Here is a 17,994-nt window from a genome sequence, read left to right on the forward strand (position 1 = left end):
GACTAACGGCGATCGAGTACCGCCATGTTATCCCCCCTCATGGTTGCAAGCAACACGGTCGCGCGTGCGCAAATGCACGATTTTCTTGCACGCGCCTTGAGTTTCGACATTACGACAATCTCGATAACAAAAGCCACGGCACGTGCATCCCCACTTCGAATTGGATCTTCCGAAAGGTTCCGCGGGAAAGCAAAGCAGGACGCGCGTGCTTCATAGAATTTCGCCGCTTCACGCGCCTGTGAGGTGTCAAAACACGAGCCCTTGGCTCTAGAGCGCTTTCCCAGACTGAAAGGGCATTGACCCCTAAATAAAATCCGGACATGTTTTTTTAACCCGCAGATTTATGAAGCAGATTTTCCCAGAAATGAAAAATTATAATTTTAATATTGAAATTAATTTTCATATTGAAAAATAATAAACTTGCCTTTGGAAATATCCATCTTGAAAAAAGGTGGACATTCGATTACAAGTTCCACAATTTTATCTATTCTGCATATCAAGATGTCCTTAAAACAAAGAATAACTTGAAATTCATGAACTCATTAGCAACTTGAAATACATAGCTAATATCTTAACCTCTTAATCTATGATTTACGTTCAAGAATTTACGTTTGGTCCGATCATCTACTACGGGCTATGCCCGTAATATTTACGTTTGGCCCGATCATCGTACTTCGGGCTATGCCCGTAGTTGTAAGTTAAGGGGTTAATGTTGCTCTAGTTTGTTTTACATACGTATAATATTTATACTATTATGTGCACTGTATATATTTGTTCATGTATAATATTTGTTATAAGTTATTATATTCTAATGGTAAATACTCTTACTATACTGGCGTACAAAATTAAGGGATCATTAAATTCTCGATGAAAAATTATCGATATCCAAATCGATGTAACTTTGTAAAAAAAAAATCACATGACATGGCTTGATTCATTTTAAACAACTAAAGCTTCAAGTTTACTCTTTCGTGACGCTGACTTCATTTTCTCAGACTATTATTTATTTTGAAAATTTTACATATACAAACGATTGCATGGAATTTAAAAAATTTTCTTCCGAGTTCATTTAAGATTCCTCCATAAAGCAATTTACAAACCTTTTACAATGACCTCAAAGAACTTGATGTACGATGTTTTTTACCATTTTATCGCACCTGAAATGAAAAGTGAGCCGCCGGTATTGGAATAACTCAAGGTACATTACAAAGAAGTGCATAGTCGGGCCTGTACCTCGTGTAGAGAGTGCATGTGTATGTTTAGTTTGTGAGTTCAATGTTTGCAAGTGTGCACGTAGTGTGTGTCTCTGTTATGCGCGTTCAATGATATTTCATAAAATTATGTTTTTCCAGACAGGGCACCAACATTCAAAAATTATGTAGAAAATACAATCAAATTTCTCAAAGATATTCATCTATGTATTTGTCTAATATCTTTGGAAATATTTAAAATAACATAGAAATAAAAACTCTCAAACATAGAGGAAGGGAGGGAGGAAAAGAATATAACTATATATTGAAGCTATAACTTAATACTGAGTAGGTACAATATTATGGACAAGAACTTGTATGGTTCCAATATGTTTGCAATAAGTATTCCTTTTGATTTCACAATTTCTCACAAATCTTGTTGGAAATTTTCCAAATTGAATACTAAATGTCAGAGTAATCAAAGAATTAAAGTTTCTCTGACGACACGTCGATTATGAACACCATGTCGATCTTATCAAAGAGATCCGGTAATTTTAACGACATATGAAAAGCATCGGTTTGTGGAACCGCATATCATCGTAGCGATGTCATTCCTTCCACATTGAGAAATCAGCTGTCGGTACGTTTTCCGGTTATTTCGAAAATGATGACCGTTAATATTCAGCTAACCGTACCAGGTAGTCCAGCTGTCTTTGAAAAAAAGAAAAAAAAGAGAGAGAGAGAAGAAAGAAGTAAACTGCTGTAAAGATAACTATTGTTGTTATTTATGATGTCGTTAAATTATAATACTTTACTGTATTGCTTTCTGTACTGTGATAAAGTAAATTATTGAACGTTCCTTTCTTAAAATTATCGTGTTTTGTTAATTTATTTTATTATACACAATTTATTTTCTAACAACAATTACATTTAGATCTGTCGTCGAAAATAGGATAGATCTTATATCTTAGATATTCTTAGAAACGATATTAAGGCGTTCTATTATTCTTACAATAGAATTTAAAACCGCACGTGTTCGTTTTGAAGTATTTGGCGCGTGTCTAATGTAGTCAAACGGCGTCACGGCATATTTTTCCGTGACTGACGCTACCAATAGGTCATGAGAAAAATCTCATACGTCATGAAAAGAATAGTAGAAATTAAAATAACAGTTCTCTCTCGCTCTTCTCCACCTCTCTTCCATTTTATCCATCTTTCTTTTTCTTTCATTTTACAGATGACTTAAAAACATGGGCATATTGCGCAATAAGAATTTTAACATGTTATTTAAACGACCGAAATTCTATAACATCGTCTGGCTAAAAAGAAGGTACGGAAATTTACTTCTAATTATACATTGTATACTGCTTACAATTTTTCAGCCATACCTGACTCGACCGTTCGATATATTTTTTTACTTTATGCTCTCACTTTCATTTTATGATGCTCCGTGTCATATTAGAAATAATATTTTTAAATGTTGCATGTTAAGTGCATTCATATTTAATACATTATACGTGACATACATGCGAAGAAAGAACATTTTGTGTAATGTATGGTACATACATGATTTAAATATATTAGATATCTGGAATTATTAACGATAATACTCAAAATTCTTCGATTTTGTTGTAGTAAGTACAGAATATTAAAACCATTTAAACGCCTCTCGGTATCTTCCAGGAAGGTGGGAAACAAGGGTCGCGGTAATGATTTAATAGTGCGTATAAAGAGACATGTTTGAAAGTGAGAGAGAAATATCGATGTGTTGCGATTATAAGGAGAGAAACAGATAGAGCAGGTCAAAGAAAGAAGGGGAAGGAAGTCACACGTGTATCCAAGTTCCCCACTACCGTTTGTTTCTCGACTGAAAGGAGCGTCCTTCGGCAATCTTCCCATCCCTTCTGGTCCTCCGACCATTTTCGACCATCACAATGCCTCCCCCTCCCCCTCCCTCCCGCTGCGGCAGAGATCGCGAGGATCTGTAACCAATCAGGGTCATTTGCAATGCCTCTACGGCTTGCACACTTAATCTCGGTGCATATTATTAACTACTCACGCGTACAATACTGTGATCGTTTCGCTATCTACACATAGATCTAAAGTCAATACAGATGATTTATTAATAGATTGTGCATGTGAATAATATAGAACGTTTTAAATATATATATATATATATATATATATATATATATATATATATATATATATGTACGAGATATATATGTACGATGGAATATCTGGAATTACCAGTACGATAAGCTCATATTCCTTTAAAGTTGTTAAGCCGATGACTTCATTATAAATGAAACAATGCTCCAGCAGTTTATAAAGGCGAGATTATTGAATTTATTATGATTTAATAATTTTATTTATTATGATAAACCATTATTGTAATTATGTTCTTCTTATTTTATATATAGATCGTAAGTTTTACCATTGACTAAGAATAGGACGCTGTATACTCATCTGTGGTTTGAACTACACAATATTAAGAAAGAAGTATATACATTCAATTTTATAATAATTTTCATAAATTTCATAACAATTTTACTGCTAGTATCTTGGTATAATGTTATTATTAATGTCAATATAAAAATCATTATGAATATACAATTAAAAGTGTAAAATTGCAGATTACATTGACAATTATTTAGATGTAATATGTATTTACACGCAAGAATTTAATGTACATAATATTATAGCATATATAATAGATATCATTTATTATGTAATATATTAGATATATCTCCAATATAAAGTGCAGTAGATAAAATCAATATTGTTGAAATAACCTATTTGATAGAATAATTACCCAATGATTAAAATTCTGTGTTTGACTTAAGTCTCAGCTCATTCAAAATTAATGTTTAAGAATTTTTATATATGAGTACATGCGTGTGATTTATCTTTTTTATATGTTAATAATATAATCAACTTTATCGACTATGCATATCATCATTTTGTGCAATGTTATTTCTTCTTCTGAAGAGGTCATTGAGTAATTATTTTGAGGATATTGCTGCCTATTTTAAACAAATAAATACTTTACTTTTATATTATCAGAATTTAACTTATTTATTTAAACACTTCAACATTTTAACGCGAATCTAAACTTTATAATAAACTTAGACAAAATTTTCCTCTGTGCTCGCCACGTCTCCGAACTCTTACCTCCAACTGTTTATTAGCAAAAATTTATGCTGATAACAAATTAGAATAATTGAAATATGTATGCAGTGTGATAAAATAATACATAGATAGTGAAGTAAAGTAAGTAATGAAGCGAACTTCAAAAGTATGCCATGCCAACTACAGGGCAAAGAAATTCCCTATCTTACCAACTAACGAAGAAACCTATTTTATTGAGATTTATCAATGGTACATAGAAGTAAATAGGTTCTTGTACTTCCATTACTATTTCCATTACGTTATCAATTCTTAGCGTTACCGTGTAGTGGTACACACTACAAAATGAATCATACGTAATTCAGTAAAATAATATAAACAAAAAAATGTTGTGCGTCTATTATTTCCTTATAAAACGAAAGAACTTTTGGGATAGTCTATTATTAGTATATTTCGTAGTATATAAGATTTATAATAATCGTATCAGTCTTATATTCTTCAATACTGAATACAAGGTTTTAAATATAAGTTCTTACTAATAGTTAAACATTCTATTCACTTCTTAAATCCATTTCTTTTTGGCATTAAGCAAATAGGGACAAGTCGAAATTATAGATTCGGTGTACTCTCAAATTTGAGTTATAGGGAGGACCACTGCTCGTAACTTGAACGAAATCCATTCGTTAGTCATGAATCTGGGCCTTTGTTAGCTCCCTTTTTTGTTAAGTCAATTTCAGTAACAACTCGATGCCGAAGACGCGTCGTGCTGGTCGTAAACATGAATTGCAGAAACTTGTTCGCGAACTATACGAATCCGCTGTCATAAACCGCTATCCTCTGGGAATCGTAGAACCGCTCAGAGTAATAGGAGACACTCGTATCGTAACGCCTGTCATAGAGAAGATGGAATCTCTTGATACGACCGGTGTATCAGAAATCCACACGGTAGCGTCTTCTCTAATTCCGCGGAAACTATAGCCGATCGGCGCACATCTCCTCATCCTCGAAGATTTTTACATAGACGACCCGACGTACGATATACATATATATCTTAGGCATCACAAAGCCCTGCTTTATGCCTATCACTAGGTACCCCGGTGTGTCTGAACTGTGAGATTCTTGGAGTCTTGGAAATAACATCATATGCCAGAAATTTCTTGGTTGAAATTTTTGGTGTCTCGAAAAATTTTTCGACCGCTTTTGCGAGTTTGTATCAGAAAAACATGATAACAAAGGAGGCAACACAACTTCACCTATTCTTGGAAGTGATATCATATTCAAAACTTTGAATTGTTTTTGTCATTTCGCATCAGGAGAACATGACAACGTAAAAGGTGGCAATTTTTCTGAATTTTTTATGGTTCACTTATTTTAATTTGTGAAAAAGACAAGGAAGGAAAGTGGGAGGTGGATAGAATTAAGGATAAATGATAAGATATTCGAATTCGCTTTAAAAAACCTATTTATTGATTAAATTAAAAAATTACACAATAATCTTTACAATTAAAGGTAATTCTATAGTGATTAACGTACTTAACCTTCTGTTATATATATATTAACAAATATAACTTAATTCTACCTTCAATAATGTATAATTCATACTTATTTTTTACAATATAATTATTATACAAACATATCTTTAAAACTACTATAGTCAGAACTCATTAAAATTAAAAAACATTAAGAATATAATAGGTTCTACACGAAATTACGATTCAATTGTATCATAATACGCTTGGAGTATAATTAAGGATATATTGCAAAAATATAGAATTCTATACTTCATGCACAAAATATCCTGTTCTGTACCTTATTTGTAATTTCATAGGAAAATTTAGTTTCAATTCAAACCACTATTATGCTGAATTGATAACGTTGTATGATCTCAAAACGTGAGACAGGAAAAAATAAAAAACGACAGAATGTCACATCTATTCTGTACCTCGTCGGTACTCACTACAATTCTTAAACTTATCACTCTAAATTGTAGAGGGCATAACAAAACGTATAATTTTTTACACTATCGGTATTTCAGTGACCACAGGTCACAGATGAAACATTACAAAGTCTCATAAAATGTTAGATCTATCTTTTAGCTTTTGTAACACTTGACCGCTTGGCGCAGCACTTGTACCAGGAGAAAACTTAACTTACGGGCGCGAGCGTAAGCACTGTGTGCACTCTCATTTCCTCTGATCTGTCATATGCCTATGACACTATGACTATGATCATGTACTACACTGTAAATGTAGTGTAGATGGAGTTACTTGTGTAGTGAAGTTTTGAGGTTATAGCAAGTTTCAGTAAGGACAACATTGCTAGTGTTATCGTAATATAGCATTATTTAGGTAAAGAATCGTCCTCTTATTCGGACGTAAAACAGACTTCTTAAATAAATTATGTGAGCAATTAGAGCTCGCTTGTTAATTCTATGTCGATGATATGTCGGCTTCAAGCAACGTTAAAACAATGCAGGTGCACAGATTGGCCTACCTGGCCGTCTGACAAATATGAATTTATGAAATAATTTCATAACTTTAATAATCGATCATGGTCAAGGAAAAACCAAACTCAATCCGTATTTACGATTCAGAAGGTTATAGACGTAGAGCTGCATGTATCTGCGTCAAAAACGATCTGGAAGATGAGGTAAGCCAGCAGATGGCAGTTGATATTATTCCCTTTATTAATAGAGTATATTTATTTTAATATCAATTATATTTTATTTTTATTATATAAAATAAATAGAAATTACACTTTTATATAATTTATAATGTAGGTACTCTTGGTTACATCCAGTCGAAGACCTGATAGTTGGATAGTACCTGGTGGGGGTGTTGAACCAGAAGAAGAACCTGCAGTAACGGCATTAAGAGAAGTTCGAGAAGAGGCTGGTGTTTTAGGACATTTAGGCAGATGTCTTGGCATATTCGAGGTGCTAATGTGCTCATATATAGAACACAATTACTTGCATAAATATAATGAAAATGCAACTAATGTATTCTAAGAATAGAGTTGCCCAAAGAAGTATGAATGGTCAAAATAACTTTTCTTTATAGAATGTGGAACATAAACATAGAACACAAGTATGGGTTATGCAGGTAACCGAGGAGCTGCCAGAATGGGAAGATTCACGTGCTATTGGTCGAAAGCGAAAGTGGTTCTCTATACCAGAGGCCTTGCTTCAGCTTGCTCAGCACAAGCCCGTCCAGCGTTCTTATATACACAGCCTCCACAATACTAATCCTCGACATAATCCCAATATTTCACCATCTCATCATTCACATACCACTGTAACATCTATTCAGCTAATGAATAATTCTAGTAACAATCCTCACCTTAACAAACACAGCTAATATTAAATACCATCCATTTGCGTGAATAATTACTATCAAGCGTTAGATATTTGTTGCTGCTCCTTTCCTTTCGTACAGTTACAGCAATTACCATACATAAAGTTGTATTTTATATGTAAAATGACACCATTTGTATATTCTCCTTTCCTTTTCTTTTTTCATTCTTCTCTGTTTGTTATTTGTAGTACAATTGCAGTGGATCTTGTTATTATAACTACTAGTACTACTATTATACATTTACTACCATTATTACTATTACTACTACTACTATTGTCATTGATACTGCTATTCTACTATTAATACTACTATTATTACAAATACTATTATTATTATTATAATAGCAATCATTATTATTATTATTGTCTTTGCTATGATCGACGTTATACTTATTCACATAAATTAGTTAATAAACTGGTCCATAAAGGAGCAGTTTCTTCAATTTAGTTCTCATTTTTGTCATAATTTTGTGGAGAAAATAATGCTTATACTTCATATATAAATAAGCACATAATTTTCATACGTAAAGTGGATGGTGTTTTATGCAAAAGGAAAGAAATTCCATAATTAGAACATTTCTCTCATGTTGTTTAAATATATTCAAAGTATATTATAAACATCATAATGAAACATATCTGTATCTGAACAGTTTGTTTTGAAAAAGAGTTTTGTTGATATGTGATAAGAATAACAACTTAAATTTATTTATATGACAATTATAACATTTTACATGGTCACTATATTAGTTTACAAACTGAATTGTTTCCAGAATTACACTAGGGATTGTTTAGAATATATGTTCAAAGAAAGTAAAATTTTTCTCTATATAAATCATTAAAAAAGGCTAATATGAAAACTATTTGATGTAAAACGAAATATAAATACGTGGGAACACTACAAATTTTGTAGATTTTCTTTTATGCAATTATGTATTTAAATTTTGTATAACTTTCTAAATGTCAGCAGTTAAATATTATAATTTCACAGTTATTGTCATTAATTTGCATTGTTGCAAATTGATTCGCACAAAAAGTTGTCAATAAACCACAGTAAAAAATATTGTAAAAATTTTAGTACATAGAATAGTTATTTTAATGAATATGTGTACATATTTGGTGGTACCGATACGAATGTATAATCAGAGATGAGTCGGAAGATCATCAGAGCAATGTTAAAAAAGTCTGCCAAAAATGGACACTAAAAATAAGAGCCTCTTGTGGCCAATAGCTGCACTATCGTCCCCGGTGGTTTTGGAGAAACGTGCTAATGCACGGCGCGAAGAGAAATGTGCTACAATGCGACGTGCAACTGTACGACTCAACTCGTACCTCGTACCGGTGAAAAATGAGAAGTCACGCGTGTCGTAATTCGTAATTATGCACGTAACGTGACGTAACTATAAAGTGGCAGTGGGGATAATCCGATAATGTGATATCATGTGCCATATGCATAAAAATAAGCAAATACTTGTATGTATTAAGTACACGTAAAAGACAAATACTAGATTTCTTATGCATAACCTTTTACTAGTACTAGGTATTAAATGATAGTAAATCCTAAGTAAATACCATTTCTAGTAAATACTTTATCTTTTACGCACACGGAACCGAGTATTTATTTGAAGAATCACTAGTAAAAGCTTTTACTTTTATGCATAACTTTTTGCTAGTATTTGGTAGTAAATGATGGTAAATTTTAAGTAAATACTATTTCTAGTAAATACTTCATCCTTTATGCACACGGAACCGAGTATTTCTTTGAAGAATCACTAGTAAAAGCTTTTACTTGCCTTTATACATATAATCCTATGTATCCAAAAAGGGGGAATTCTTACAGCAACGCAAATAGAGGAGAAACGCACGCACGGCAACGGAGCACTGCCAGAGTAAACATAGACAGCCAGCCTTAAGTATGTAGTACATACCATATACTAGGGCATTTATTAACATATTTTATAAATTACGTGCTTTCCATTGCTTTTATTTTCTAGTTAATTTATTATAAATCTATTATTCCATTTGTATCATGTATGCATTGCAATGAAATAACCGAAATAAAGTGAAATTTGTTATAATTATCTAATAAATATGTTAAATAGATATACTAATACTTATGTTCGCCACTTGTAGATAAATTCGTTTCCTATTTTTTTACAAAATTTAACGATTATTAATAGAAAACTAAATTTAAAGAAAAGTACGTAGTTTCGCCGTGCTGGTCTGAAGGAGGTTGATTATTTCAACAGTGTTTTCAGAGAGAGACTTTTGTATAATAATTATATTTATAAATTAGATATATGTACAAGGTACAAATTTAGAAAAAACATATTTAAAAAGAAAAAAATTGTTGTAATTATATTTCGTTCTCAATTGGTTCTATTGGTGAATTTAAATAACTTTCATCTATCCGGTATATAAACATTTAGATGATTTTTTTCGAACGAAAATGTTATTACATTTGCTTTAAGTGAAAAATGATTATATAGTATGTAAATAATACTACTATTAACGCCTTTTTCAAACATTTACATTTTTTAATTCATATTTTTGTGAAATTGTAGAACCATTACGTTTTCTAAGATTTCGGTGATCTTTGTTATATAATATTATATATATATTATATATATATATTATATATATATATATTATATATATATTATATATTGTATGTTATTATATAATATATTTCTTATATATTATTATATATTATATAATATATGCTTTATTGATATAAATTCAAATCCATAAGCATTGGCGGCAACCGACGATTTCCCTACTCTCTATTACTCTTTAATACAACGTATAACCTATAAAGTGTTTCTCAGATATTGTTTCATTCACGTGCTCCGAATCTGTGTTGCGAGAGGTAATTTATAGAATTTTTTATATTAACGATAAATTTGTTAACACTTATATTTTGTAACACACAAATTTTTTCAAATAATATGTTGAACTAACATATTATGTTAGAAATGTTAATATCAAAAAATATTCATTATATTTATATACATACATATATAGCTTTATTGCATACTAAGGTTAGATTACTCGCATATGTATTTGATTATTTAAATTTTTCTTTATTTCTAATTATAGATGTATTTTTATTAAGATGACTATTTTCTATAAAGAAATTTCTAAAGAAATGGAGTATGAACAAATGAGTGAAGTTGATGAGGATATGGAAGAAAGTAGCACTGATAGTAATGAAGAGGATTCTATTGCAAGTGATGAAGTAGAAAATAATAAATCTAAAATATATCTTCCTGGAAAGTCTTTAGAATGTGGAGAAGAACTTATTGTGGACAAGACAGCATATCGAATGTTACATCATGCCCAATCCGGAGCTCCGTGTCTTAGTTTTGATATTATTTTAGATGACTTGGGTAATAATAGAGAAGATTACCCATTGAATATATATCTTGTGGCTGGAACTCAAGCTGCCAAGACACATGTTAACAATCTCCTTGTTATGAAAATGAAAAATCTATGTGGTATAGAAGATAATTCTGATGATGAATCAGATGATGATGAATTACATAGCGAAAGTGATACGAATATACCAATTTTGTCTGTTGCACCAATCAAGCATCAAGGTTGTGTTAATAGAGTTAGGTAAATATATATTTTTATTGCCTTTTAATAACCATAATACCAGTTACCAACATAAAGTTACCAATAATGTAAATTTCCAATATAAATAATTTAAAAAAATAACATTTATTGGTTGTTAAAATGTGTTTATTTATTTCAATAGATATAAAAGAATTGGTAATAAAGCTCTGGCAGCAAGTTGGAGTGAATTAGGACGTGTACATATTTGGGATTTGGATAAACAATTAAATGCACTTGATAATGATGAATTGCTACGTGCATATAATAAGGAGTCTAAAAAAAATGATGGGAACATCAAACCATTATTTAGTTTTAAAGGACATCTTTCAGAAGGATATGGACTTGATTGGTGTCCAACACAAGTAGGCATGTTAGCTTCTGGTGATTGCAAGGGTAACATTCATATATGGCATTTTAATAATTCTTCAACTTGGCATGTGGATCAACGACCTTATAATTCACATGCACCATACAGTGTTGAAGATATTCAGTGGTCACCTAATGAAAGACATGTACTTGCTTCATGTTCTGTTGATAAAAGGTATGATCTTAATTAAATTTTTAATAATTTTCTATTAGGTTAACATACGTTTTATTATTTACTTTAATACCATAACTAATATCAAGTTTTTAATATACTTTTGTAATTATACTGTAACTTTAACAGTATCAAAATTTGGGATACAAGAGCAAGTCCACAATCTGCATGCATGTTAACAGCAGCTAGTACACATACTGCTGATGTTAATGTTATTTCATGGAATTGTAAAGAAAGTCAGTTTCTTGTATCTGGTGGTGATGATGGCTTGGTTTGTATATGGGATTTGCGCCAGTTTAGTGCTAATAATACAAGAGTATCAGCCATATTTAAGCAACACACTGCACCTGTTACAACAGTAGAATGGCACCCTCAAGAGGCTACTGTATTTGCTTCTGGTGGAGCTGATGATCAAATTGCTCAGTGGGATTTATCAATAGAAGTCGATCCATCAGAAGAGATAGAAGACAGTGAATTAAAGGAACTTCCACCACAATTGTTATTTATACATCAAGGTCAAACTGATATAAAAGAATTGCATTGGCATCCTCAATGTCCTGGTACTGTAATATCAACGGCACATTCAGGATTTAATGTATTTCGTACAATTAGTGTATAATCTGTCCAATAAAATATTTTTTTAATATATTATTTTAAAATTTTTGTATCTTGTAATAACATGCTCATAAATACCTCCATTTTAGCTACAATGCAATAAAATTAGAAATGTTTGGTGCCATTTAAAAAACATTGATGATTTCGAAATTCCGTAAAAATATGACACATAAGAAAATCTTTTCTCACCATTATATATATGTAAGCTTTCAAATAATTTAGTTTTTCCTCAATAGTTTTTTGATATAAAGACAAATAAGAAAGACATTCTTCCTGTTATCCTGTTTCTCGTGGCTCATCTTGTATATTACATATTTCAAAGTGGTTTCAAATGTCAAAAATGTCATTTTTTTGCATCATAAATAAATGAGAGATACAGTGACGAGCAAAAGTGTAAACACACTCCTCTGATTTTATGTAAAAGGCGATACTACGACTAATTTTTCAAGTGATCGGTAAAGATTAGGTAACAGTAACTACAAGCTGCGTCTGATTAACGAAATGTAATAGTTCATTTTTATTAACATTAATAATGTACAGAACATTTTACAAAAATGGACATCTCAAACCATGTTTACAGTTTTGCATTTTAATTATACTCATTGAATTAAGGTTTCAACCTGGTATTTCATCCACTTTCCTTTACTTTTTTATAATGCTTTTAATCTACGAGGCATACTGTCAATTAAATTTTTAATTATATATATTTTATTTCATGTATACATACATATAATACATAGAATATAAAATATAATTTATTTATATATAAGATTCAATGATAACAGATGTCTTATTGTCGGTCTACCATGAGGGCAATTCCAAGGATTTTCCATTTCTGCCATTTGAGTAATTAATTTATGCATGTCATTGTTATTAAGAGCCGTACCTATCATAACTGCCTTGCGACAAGCTTTTGATGCTAGCATTTGTCTTACACGACTTGGGCGAAATGTACTATTTTTTTGGTTTTCTATACCACCTTCTCTAATAAGAAAAATCAATTCTTCGATGTCATCTTGTCCAAATTGCCAATGACCACTTACTGGTATACCTGTAAGTTGCACACGATGACCAGATTCACCTAAACCAAAATATTTTGAACTATATTTATTTATATTTGAATAAATTAAAAATATATTATACATTCTTTCAAAAGTACTAATTACTTATGACAATTAAAACATTTTTTAATTTATTTTGTTCACCTTCAGAATCTATTTTAAAAAAAAAACCATTATCTTCAAACGTTTTTTGATGTTCAATTAATATTGTCTCATTAAGTGGAGAAATATTTAAAAATTTAGGAATAATTAATTTTTGGGTTCGTAATTGAGTTTCATTATTAAGCTTCTCAAAACGATATTTTTCATCGGTAGCATGTTGATCAATAATGAAAAGATCTTCTTTCAAACGTGTTATTATAAAACCAAGATTAAACTGACCTATAATTTCCATCTGTAAAATATTCTTTTTATAGAAACTGTATAAGAAAATAACTATCATGTTAAACTTATAAGATAATAAAATACAAAATAATACATGATGTGCTAAAAAATTAAAACTTATAGAATCCAATAATTCAGTAAAATATAAATAACCTGGAAAAAAGAATCTTTTGTTAATTGTTTTTTTAATTCACTTTCAGCATTTGAATTTTGATCCATCTGTGCCTTAAACTTGATCCGTGTACTTGAAATCACACATTTTGATAAAAGATTTTGCTTTTCTTGAAGTTGTTGTTTTATTGCCAGAATGCTAATTGTCATTTGTACGCTATCTAATATTTTTGTTTTATTTGTTATATTATTTTGTACATTATCATTATCATTATCATATTGAATAGTCTTATTTTTATTAATGTGTTGTATATTTTGTTTTTCTGTATGTTCTATTTTTGATATTGTATTTAAATTGTGAAATCTTTTGATTGGTCGATCAGCATTTGTAGGTGAAATTGTTCTTTTTACACCAAAACTTAATTCTGGTACAGGGTTTACAGTCAAATTTCCTTGTAATTTGTCCCATCTAGATGATAAATTATATTTTAAAGTTGCTAAAATTAAATTTTCTTGTGTACAGAAGATGATTCTCTTATTTGGAGTTACGTTAATATCAGTTGAGTGTTTATTTAACTTCAAATTTAAAAAAATAAATGGATATTGTTTATTATTATATTTATGATAAATTTGATTTATTAATTTACTGACTTTTGTCAGATCACATGGTCGACCATTTACATAAAAAAATTGTCTATCAGGAGCAGAACGTCCAACATCATGATCACAGCTGCTAATGTAGCAATCCCATTCAAAATCCACAACTACATTACTTGATAAGTTATATTCTTGCAATGTTGCTTCATCAGGAGGTAACAGTTCAATTTTAATAAGTCCATTTGAAGATTTTTTGCCAAATATTAAATTAATATTGCTTAAAATATTACTGGGACTAACAGTATTGATTACAAGATTAGGGGATTTGTCTGATACACAATTGGAGCATGTTATTTTTGTATTAGTAGAAACTAAGCAATAGCTATATAGTACTTGAATAGCTCGAATATATTCCTTTTTAAGATTTCTTTGAAATTCTTTTGCTCTAACAGAAAGGCACTTAAATATATCTTTTATATGCACAGTAGTTCCTATTTCTCTTGCACATGGTTCCTTTTTTTGCAGTGCACCATTGTGATCAAATTGTAATTTAAAACCATGTTCGCTTGTAGAATGTCTTGTAACAATACTTAAGTCAGCTAAAGAACAAAGTGAACTAAGAGCTTCTCCTCGAAATCCAAACGTGCTCACTTCTGTTAAATCTGAGAATTCTCGAAGTTTAGAAGTATAATGCTTCAGTCCTGATGAAAGAAAAATATATGTAAATATTACTTAACTATTTTGGAATTTCTCTTCTATATTAAATATACACAGATATATGAATGCATATATGTACCTAATCCTTCAAAATCTTGTTCTAAAACACCACTTCCATTATCACTGACGCTGATACATGTCTTTCCATAATCTTTCAATTTAATATCAATTAATGTAGCACCACTATCTAAACTATTTTCTACTAGTTCTTTGACAGCAGTTGCAAGATCAAATATTACCTAGTAAAATTTTTTATGTATACATGCATACATATATATATTACCTAACTATTATTGTATATCATATATATAAGAATATATATGAGAAGTAAATATGGGAATTGACAAAATTTATTAAGGCTTGCATGAAGCTATGAGAATTCTGTCTGGAGGACTAACATGGGCAATATTAAATCAAGCTAAAACTAAAGAAACTTCAGGAAACAGATAAGACTAACAATTAAATTAGTAGAACTTGTCAAATCTGAAATACACTATACTATATTTCAATATATTATATTGTGATATGTATGCTGTATTATATCATATTATGTTAATCGATAATATATTATGTATCATGTTATATTTTGCTATATTGTATTATGATTATATAAAATATAGATGTTTCTAACAGAGACTGTAGTAGCTTTTAAGCCTCATTATAATGAACAAATAATAATAATTATTAATACCATAGTTAAATAATGTAATTATTTAATAAACTTAAATCGATAATACGTTATTACCTACTACTTAATAAGCAATAGATTTAAAAGCACAATTATACCATATAAAGAATATCTTATTTAATTTGAATCAAGTTGAATTACTTAAAAAGTATCAGTATTCTACAAAAACGTGATTAAAAAAGATTGTTCTTATACAATATAACCAAAATCATATATACTATGTTTGAAACATTTTTCAATGTTATTTAAAAATTGGCATCATATTAAAATATTTAGCTGTTCATAACTACGATACTCCATGCTCTATACCGACATTTTTATAATATAATTATAATTATAAAAGAAATATTATGTTATAGTAATTAAGATATAGACGTGAAAGTAGGGTAACCTTATACATTTTAATAAATAACTAAGAATAATAGAACATATATTTATTTGCTAAAAAATAATTAATATTACATATTGAATATATAACGTTGATGTATAAAGGTTGAATATTAGTATACTCGTAGGTTAACCTCACCTGACCAGAACAAATTTGATGAATTGTTTGTTTACTTATAACATTAATCTTCTTCGATTTTTCCGACGATGATATTGGTTCATCCATCACCAATACATGTGAAGGTAAATGAAAACTGAATTAGTTATCTATTGTCTACGTCGTAGGAACATCTGTACCTACTTACATTGTAGCTGTAAAGTATTATAGAAAAGTCAATAATTTTATGTTTTGACAATGTTTCAATATAAAAACTTTATTTTTTAAGTAAGAATTAACGTGTAATATTTTAAATATTTTAAATTATTTTCAAATAACTTGTGTTTATAACATTCTCATATTTGATTGGATATGACGAAATGGAAATGTTAAGTAAGTAAAACTAACCACATATTATGGCGCGATATTTGATGTTTATCTCCTAATAATATAACAATCTTCTAATATACAAAAGTACGGATAACTTTGTAGTAAAATAATAATTGCTGCATAGAGAAAAAGATAAATTTGTTAAATCTCTACAATAGTAAGAAATAAAATTAAAACGAATTAATTACAATTTTGTTCTTCTCTACGAAGATATACATTTTATAATCAATTTCTTTATTATACAGCATAGATATCCCATTTACTTATCTAAGAATAAATAAAATTGCGAGTGGAATGTAACGCAATTAAATTATTGTAAGACTATTTAAATGTTATAAATTACTATCAAATACGTTACATTTTCCTAATATAATTACATAAAACATGTTTCGATTAGTGCCAAAATTACCTATGTGGAATGAGGAAAGTAGAATACCATTATGTTTCCACTAAATTATAATCAAATTTAATTTATAGTACTTACAATGTTCTCAGTAGTTAGTTTCCACAGACAACAAATGCATTCATAAAAATATAACAAATCATTCTATAACTGTTACATTTCCTTTCGTAGAGATAACTGAATGCTTTTTATTTAAACAGGACTTCAGGAGGCTAACAAAAATATAACAACAAAAATGAAGATGCGTTTGTTTATTATTAACCTTATGTAATATCGTTTCAAAAATTTTCAATTACATTATTATATATAATAAAAATAAAAATAAAATAGAAATAACATAATAATTATAATCGCAATAATTGCAATAATCGCAATAATTATAATTATAACAGTGGTAATAGTAATAGCAATAGTAGTAGTAGTAGTAGTAGTAGTAGTAGTAGTAGTAGTAGTAGTAGTAGTAGTAGTAGTAGTAGTAGTAGTAGTAGTAGTAGTAGTAGTAGTAGTAGTAGTAGTAGTAGTAGTAGTAGTAGTAGTAGTAGTAGTAGTAGTAGTAGTAGTAGTAGTAATGTAGTAGTAGTAGTAGTAGTAGTGGTGGTGGTGGTGGTAGTAGTAGTAGTAGTAGTAGTAGTAGTAGTAGTAGTAGTAGTAGTAGTAGTGTAGTAGTAGTAGTAGTAGTAGTGTAGTAGTAGTAGTAGTAGTAGTAGTAGTAGTAGTAGT

General features: G+C 29.8%; 3 protein-coding genes and 1 long non-coding RNA gene across 6 annotated transcripts; 3 read left to right on the forward strand and 1 right to left on the reverse strand.

Annotated features, from left to right (window-relative positions):
- Position 1: 1 nt before the first annotated feature.
- On the forward strand, positions 2-2,998 carry LOC143302844 (uncharacterized). Its single transcript, XR_013058654.1, has 4 exons — positions 2-1,538; positions 1,664-1,888; positions 2,428-2,520; positions 2,874-2,998. It is a non-coding gene; the product is annotated as an uncharacterized LOC143302844 (long non-coding RNA).
- A 3,501-nt stretch (positions 2,999-6,499) lies between these two features.
- Positions 6,500-7,799, forward strand: Aps (diphosphoinositol polyphosphate phosphohydrolase 1 Aps). Its single transcript, XM_033336367.2, has 3 exons — positions 6,500-6,968; positions 7,099-7,254; positions 7,379-7,799. Exons 1-3 carry the CDS (start codon positions 6,870-6,872, stop codon positions 7,673-7,675), a joined length of 552 nt encoding a protein of 183 aa, XP_033192258.1. The 5' UTR covers positions 6,500-6,869; the 3' UTR covers positions 7,676-7,799.
- A 151-nt stretch (positions 7,800-7,950) lies between these two features.
- Positions 7,951-12,475, forward strand: l(2)09851 (WD repeat-containing protein 1 l(2)09851). Of its 3 annotated transcripts, XM_076619641.1 has the most exons (5): positions 7,951-9,141; positions 9,509-9,581; positions 10,768-11,286; positions 11,429-11,827; positions 11,954-12,475. In XM_076619641.1, the coding sequence occupies exons 3-5, from the start codon at positions 10,784-10,786 to the stop codon at positions 12,441-12,443; spliced, it is 1,392 nt and encodes a 463-aa protein (XP_076475756.1). In that variant the 5' UTR covers positions 7,951-9,141; positions 9,509-9,581; positions 10,768-10,783; the 3' UTR covers positions 12,444-12,475. The 3 variants fall into 3 exon arrangements, with proteins under 3 accessions (XP_076475756.1, XP_076475755.1, XP_033192256.1); XM_076619640.1 differs by having other exon boundaries at positions 7,951-9,581; XM_033336365.2 differs by lacking the exons at positions 7,951-9,141; positions 9,509-9,581 and adding an exon at positions 10,421-10,537.
- Positions 12,476-12,927: 452 nt separating this feature from the next.
- Positions 12,928-16,850, reverse strand: Pms2 (mismatch repair endonuclease PMS2). Its single transcript, XM_033336363.2, has 5 exons — positions 16,524-16,850; positions 15,389-15,548; positions 14,038-15,293; positions 13,645-13,894; positions 12,928-13,520 (listed from the first exon to the last, which is right to left on the reverse strand). Exons 1-5 carry the CDS (start codon positions 16,608-16,610, stop codon positions 13,195-13,197), a joined length of 2,079 nt encoding a protein of 692 aa, XP_033192254.1. The 5' UTR covers positions 16,611-16,850; the 3' UTR covers positions 12,928-13,194.
- Positions 16,851-17,994: the final 1,144 nt, after the last annotated feature.

Source organism: Bombus vancouverensis, chromosome 6 (assembly GCF_051014615.1).
Source record: "Bombus vancouverensis nearcticus chromosome 6, iyBomVanc1_principal, whole genome shotgun sequence".
Classification (NCBI taxonomy): domain Eukaryota; kingdom Metazoa; phylum Arthropoda; class Insecta; order Hymenoptera; family Apidae; genus Bombus; species Bombus vancouverensis.